Source organism: Apis dorsata, unplaced genomic scaffold (genome assembly GCF_000469605.1).
Source record: "Apis dorsata unplaced genomic scaffold, Apis dorsata 1.3 scaffold_102, whole genome shotgun sequence".
In the NCBI taxonomy this organism is placed as follows: domain Eukaryota; kingdom Metazoa; phylum Arthropoda; class Insecta; order Hymenoptera; family Apidae; genus Apis; species Apis dorsata.
The window spans coordinates 159,763-166,769 of NW_006263400.1; the positions used below are offsets into that span (position 1 = coordinate 159,763).

At 38.7% G+C, this 7,007-nt stretch overlaps 2 protein-coding genes across 5 annotated transcripts in view; one reads left to right on the forward strand and one right to left on the reverse strand.

The window, feature by feature from the left end:
• The window catches only part of LOC102672530 (uncharacterized protein C15orf61 homolog), a 91,111-nt gene extending 85,307 nt beyond the window's left edge, over nucleotides 1–5,804 (forward strand). For 2 of the 3 annotated variants that reach the window (XM_031508818.1, XM_031508819.1), the window contains exons 2-5: nucleotides 3,173–3,530; nucleotides 4,265–4,494; nucleotides 5,134–5,377; nucleotides 5,616–5,804. In XM_031508818.1, coding sequence (XP_031364678.1) covers nucleotides 3,497–3,530; nucleotides 4,265–4,494; nucleotides 5,134–5,377; nucleotides 5,616–5,743 — 636 coding nt within the window. In that variant the 5' untranslated portion in view covers nucleotides 3,173–3,496 and the 3' untranslated portion in view covers nucleotides 5,744–5,804. Of the gene's footprint in view, nucleotides 1–2,935; nucleotides 3,531–4,264; nucleotides 4,495–5,133; nucleotides 5,378–5,615 lie in introns of those variants that run through there. The other variant, XM_006612249.2, reaches the window with a different exon arrangement.
• The window catches only part of LOC102676856 (cadherin-99C), a 132,785-nt gene that overhangs the window by 105,463 nt on the left and 20,315 nt on the right, over nucleotides 1–7,007 (reverse strand). The gene's annotated exons all lie outside the window — the stretch shown is intronic.

Sequence of the window (7,007 nt, forward strand, 5' to 3'; positions counted from 1 at the left end):
AGGGAGGGAGGGAGGGAGGCAGTCGGCCAACTTCGTTTGGAGAAAATTATATTTAAGAAACGGTAAAGATGCGCATTGCCGTTGTTTCAACCTCGTTCCCGCGAGGAAAGAGACAAAAGAAGCAGAAAGCGAAACGTTGGGAGGGAGGACTGGTCTTAGGACAGAAACTAAATCTGCCCGTGTGATTCTTTCGTTGCATCCACGTCGTCTAACCGCGAACCGCACTGTTCGCGATACCGCAATGGCCGACAAAAAGATTCTTGGCATCCGGTGAGGAAGGCTCCAAGCCGTCATTAAATTTCTCGCCAACGAATTTCATTATGTAAACGCAAACATTTTTCGGTCAAAGGCTTTCTAATTTCCATCCGTCCTTCGAACAAAGCGCCTTCGCTTTCTTCAGCGTGGAATTTTGCATGAAAATTTCGCGAAGCTTTGTGAAATTCTTGAGCTCGAAAAAAAGACGCCACTCTCTCGAATTTCTATAGGAGAGAAATTACGGTGGATATGGATGGTTTGGCCCTCGAGGTGAGCACGAAAATTCCAGCACAAACGTTTGAAATGAACGTGGTGGACACGATGATCTATCGTGCAGGAATAGAACGAGGAGAGAAACTGGAAACGAATTAATCTTGAAAGGAAGAGAATTCGAAAAGGATGGGCAATGATTATGATCCTTAGAAATTTTTGGATTGGAAAGAACAAGAAATTATATATTCGAATACCAATGGTTCATCGCGTAATTGAAATAAATCTGAAGCGTGTTGAATAAATTAAATCGTGTTAATTTCTCGAACACCTGTCGTGAAACCTGTCGTGCAACGTAACGCGAGCATCAGGATTTAAGTTTCGGATTATTCATAACTTCGCTGAAAACTAATAAACTCGTTTGAAACTTCTACTCGTTGGGAAACTCGATATCGTGTTAACTTGGAAAAGTTGAAATGTAACTATTCGAGAGAATTTAAATTTTGAGCGTGCATCGACAACCTCGACCTTTATCCACGATTTATCGTCGGCATGATGTTGTCACGTCTGTAAATATGCGGAAATACTGTCGAACCACGTCGTGCCACGTTCGTCGTCTTATCGAACATTTACGATCGACTGTTACAAGAAACGAAGATAGCCTGAGCGCAATTCTCTACAGTAAAAACACGAAGCGTATCGAAAGAAATTTCGACCACGCAAGATATTTAATTCAATGGACGAAAGAGATAATACTCGATCGATAATATCGCAACCGGATTTATCGAATTATTTAATTAGACATATCTTGTACATTTTCAATGATATAAAAATAGTAGAATCCACAAAAATCTAATATATTTTATTCTAAATAAAATTTAACACGTGTATATTCGCGACACATGGTTGAATAGAAATGGACAGAAATTGAAACGACGACGACGTTTGAAGTGAGGGACACCTGTTTAAAAATACCGTTAACCAGCGTTAAGGAGCGCGTGTCCTGGCAGTGGTAATTCTAAATTCACGCCATTATACACAACCACGTTACGTACGTTTTCGCGTAACGAAGAAGGGAACAAGTTGCAACCGACACGATCACGATGGTCATTACATCGTTTATCTCACGGAAATCGTAGACTCGCATCGAAATAAGTAACGCGTTACCCGCACTGAAAGTCTCCTCGTCTCCTGTCGTGCGTGCGTGCCTGCGTCTGCGAGGCGCATGCGTCCGATCATCCCGAAGTGAATATTCAACTGTACACAAACTATATCCAAGGATCGCATAAGAATATATCTATCGAGGCAGGCGTAAATACGCGCAAATAGAGTGTTCCAGAAATACAAGCCGGGCAGGCGGGATCGTGTTTCCGTGAAATTCTCGAACGGCCATCTTCGGCAGAAATGAATCCTCGGATGTAATTACGACACTGGAACATTGGAAATTTGAATAGAATGGATTCTCGTTATAACGCTCGTTCGAATGAAATTTTGTTTCGGACGAAAATTGATTAAAAGTGATTCTCGTCCCTCATTTCCGGAGAGAGATCCGGAACGAAGGTTTAATTATTATTCTTCGCCTTTTACCATTTTATTCTCGACTCATTCTTATACCTCTGTTATTAAACTCGTTATCTATGCTTCTTGTCTAATCATCGTACGAATCAAATTGCGTCGTAAATACATCGAATCGATTATATTTTTACACGATTCCAAATAAATAGGCGTATCACGAGATTCTTTTCGATTTTCTTCGATCAATGAATCGAAAAAAAAGAATTCGAATTTTACGAAGATTAGCTACCGATACGATCGTAGATCGTGTTATAAGCATTTCCTGTTCTCCATGTAGGATTAGCGCATCAGTATGTAATCTAATATGACAAGTATGCTTCTTACACTTCTTCTCTTTTACGAGTCTGTGCGAATCGTTTCTCCTATACTTGTATAATAATGTGACGGCAATCAGCCGATCAATTGGATTGGAAACATCTTTTATAGATGGGAAGATAGAATACATAAATGAAACTCGAGCTACCGTTAATAAAAATAGACAATTTATAACATAGTGTATAGATACGGTATGTGTACGTGTAAACGATCCTGGGTGCGGTTACTATCCAGTGGTCGAACGAATTCTATAGCTTCGTTCGAGCTTAACCTTTTGTTTAGCTAAACCGAAAGGTATTTGAATATCCATCCCATTCTTGGAGAATACTATTAGAATGATGTAAAAATTATTTATTTGAGTTAACGTGGTTCGGGAAACTTACCAATAAATAAGAAAAAAAATTAAAAAATGTATATATAATTGCAAAAAAAAAATAATCGCTAAATTATCGCTAAATTTTAATATAACAACAATAATCACGATAATTTAAATAAAAAACCAGATTCATCGACGGATATCTATTCACAGTTATATCTATACGTTACGTGATAATTGTTATTTTATTTATGAATATGATGAACATAAATATAAGGTAGAATCGATGTTATAACCAGTGCTAAATCACTACCTTTGCTAATAGAAACGCGATACCGTTATCCCGTTAGGTTTAACACATTGGTATATTGACACATTCTATGATCCGAAATTACAAGATAGAAATGATAATATTTACTATCTATTATTTATTATCATTTAATATTTATTACTCGTTCAAATAATAAAATTATGAAATAAACATAAATATTCTGATTTCAGATTTATATCGGACGAAAAAGGAGCGAAGGATATTCGAAAAGACCGCCACGAAGAATCAATATCATCGATAGCAGCGCCAAAGATAACCAATCCAACCAGTTGACCTAATATTACCACTGGTCATACCACGTATAATTTACTTGTGATTTATTTAATATATTCGTGTCATCCACGTGCATACACATCACACACACACGTAAAACTAAGGTATACGTGGAATTAACGTGGAACGAGAGGAACCGCGTTAAATGAAACGCGAATTCTAAAATACGAACGTGATACGTCGCGTCGTATGCATTTCTTCGCAACTCGAGTGTGTTGCGCATGCGACGAAACGTGAGTAACAGCGCTGGCCGAAGTAAGAAAATGACCGCGACATTTCAAATGAAGCGTAAAGAATTGCCAAGAATCGACAATTGCAAAAATTGTGCAAAAAGCTTGCTTTTATCCAATTCGATGTAATTTTATATACTTACAATATCTCGCGTTACATTATACGTATATATGATTTCCTTGTATCAACAATTTCGTTCGTAGACATTTAAAATAAAATAAATCGAAAGTAGAATTTTTTTCTAAGCTACGATAAATTTATATTAAAAAAAAAATATTCAAAAATAGATTAATTAAGTATAAAAAGATATAATATATAATAAAACTAATCAATCATTGTGCAAATCATATCAGCCTTCGGATAATCAATTATAATTTATCAATTTTTCACGGTTCGGTGAGCTCGCGATGGTGGTGCGTGGCGAAACCTACTTCGAAATGAATTTTCCGTTAGCCGAGATCAAATTGATCCTCGTTAACCTTGACATTTCGCGCGGCATTCGATACGGGTTTATTTTAGAAAGGTAGAATGAAACGTGCCACGAGAACTCTGACTCTGTGAACAACGTCTATACGGTGAACTCTAATTACGAATCGCATATTTGAACGATCCATATCCAATATCACTTTTCAAAACAACCTATCGAAACAATCTCTCTGAGAAACATTAACCTACTCCGTTTACACGATATACATCGCCTCTTCTCCACGTATTTGCCATCTACGTTTTCTTTTTTCGAACAAATCTCGTTATTTCAGCCGCTTCCACGTCGAAACCACGGAGAGATCTCGAGGGGGCCAAGACGGGGAGAAAAAATGAGAATCCTCGCGAAGATTTGATACAGTGGAAAAAAAAAATAAAAGAGAAAAAGAGAAGAATCCTTCGAATGTTCGTAAAACCATTGTCCGGTCGAAGAACGCTCGCCGTTTGTCCATACGTTACTTGGGCGAAGATTGCTTCCAAGAAGACGAAGCCTTTAGCGTCGGAGGCAAGTTTCGTGGCTCGCGTTTTACATCGGGTTTTCTTTTCCTAGCGTCGATGGATCACGTACCGACATACGCGCGTTTCAACGTACGTGCAAAACCGACCGACCGACTAGCATTTCCAAGAATTTCCGTTCCCATTGAATCACAATCGACGACCGTGAGAATTCTCGCCAACCCCCTCCCTTCTTCCCTAGATCGATCAGATCCTAGGAATCATCGTTGCTTCACGCACGAGGAACGCGCACGTCACGTGACCGCCGCACTCCTTCTATTGCTAAATTCTCAACGAATCATATCGGAACGAATAACCGTTGGAAAAGAAAGAAGAGAGCGCGGTGGAATGGATAAGAAATTGGAGTCATTCGCTTCGAGATGGAAACAGCGTTTTAATATTAAATACGATTTGGAATTATCGACGGATGATATTAAATAATCGTAGCGATTAGAATCTTCGATCTTCCTTCCTCCTCCCTCCTATTTTATATCGATTAATAATTGAATCGTACACGATTCGTCACGAAGGATAGAGTTATTATTATCAAGTGGCGACAGCTATAGCTTAGCTTCTGAAAACGAATCGAGGATACTCCATATTGACTTGAACTGCGCGTACGTTACGTATACGCGATCCTTGTGCGCAGGTGTTGACGAGCTATCTGGTTCAATCGAAGGAGCCACCGTGGACTTCGTATTTCGTGAGGTACGCCGATGTGGTAAACGATCAGAGGGGGATGTCGCACTTCAATTGGCCGGTGGGCAGCAGCAATTACCACGTATTGAGAACCGGCTGCTTTCCATACATCAAGTATCACTGCACCAAGAGGCCGCGGCAGGACCTCACCACCGAGGACAAATTTTTCAAGGCGATCAAGCTTCTGAACCTTGGTAAACTCAATATATATATATATATACGCGATATCAAATGGAAAAAGCTGTCGCCGGGATCCGTGCTCGTCGTCCTTCCTTCTTTCTTTCCTTCTTCCTTCCTTCATCGACTGTCCTCGTTTCCATCCGTTCCTCGTTTTTTCGATCTGAAGGAAAGGAGAGAGAGAAAGAGAGGGAAGACGCGGAGCGATAATTGATCGTTAGTTATCTTATACGCTCGTTGTTCCTCCTGTATCAGGTATACCAACGTTAATGTACGGACTGGCAGCGACTTTATTGATCAGGCATAGAGAAATCGTGAAAACAGCCAGAGGGGACGTGGTGATCCATTTCTTGCTGCCCGAGGACAAAGGATCCATGTATTGAGATATACACGATGATATATGTATATCGGTATTTACACGAATAAAATTGTAAAGTTCAATGTATTTATCTTTAACGCGAATTTCCCGAATTATCCCAACGATATAAAATCCATATTCATATTCTCTGTCAATATTCAACTCGAACGACAGTGAGTAACATCCTGATTGCGTGTATTAATTACGAATTCAAATTATTAGTTAGGCATGCAAATTCGTATATAGGGGTTCGACGATGACTCGATTTCAGTTCAAAGAAGATAATGGCGTTTCAATAAGAAAGGAAGTGCGACACGTGAATGATGAGTGGCGTTTCTAATCATCCGCCAATAATCGATTTCGATGACCATATATACATATAGCAAGAGAAATACCATTTGATTCACCGTTTTCAATCCAATCCACGATGACTAACGTTCCTTTTATCCCGCGTAGGATGGAAGAGGAATACAATGGGAGAGAATCGAGACGTTCGATCGCATTGATATTAAATCGCATTTCGTTCGATGATTACAATTAAATCACGATCCACCGTTCAACGGATTTCCGATTAAGGAGATAAAAAAAGATTTTCTAAAAAAAGAATAAACCCTATAAGATAAAAACATTTTAAAAACAATTCCCTTGTTGGGAATTCGCGAGCCATAACGCGCGTTTCGAAGAAGACTGGTTAAACGAGACTGGTAGTAAAATTGCACGATACACAGAGAGAGAATTCCATGTGATTAATCTACGAAATTAATCTAATGGGACGCGTGTATCCAGAATTTCGATGAAGATTAATTCGATGGTTTGACAAGGGGATAAAAGTTGTAATTAATCGAGTGGCTTTCACTCGATCGGTTTGTATCCATCGGAATAAACTTTCACCGACCTGCGTCCAACCAGCTTTCAGTTATTGACCTTCAACCTTCAGGTGCACCGTAACGATGCCATCCTAGAAATCAATGGTATCGGTATATATATATATATACATATATATTCGATGGTGGAGAGACATCATCTCGAGAGGACGTGAAGTGTTCATGTTTCGTGCCATTCCATTTCCAATATATATATATATAAGTATCATTATTATACGCCTAATAAATATATTAAATTTATATTGGCGTCTATTACTATCGAATGTTACGATGTTCCATCGTGAGACGTTGAAAAGAAAGTTGTATATATATTCTTCCCCTTTTTTTAGAAATACTTTTTCCGTAAAATGTGAATATCGTGCTAAAAGCGTAAAAAAAAAAAAAAAAAAGGAAAATTTTTTCCAA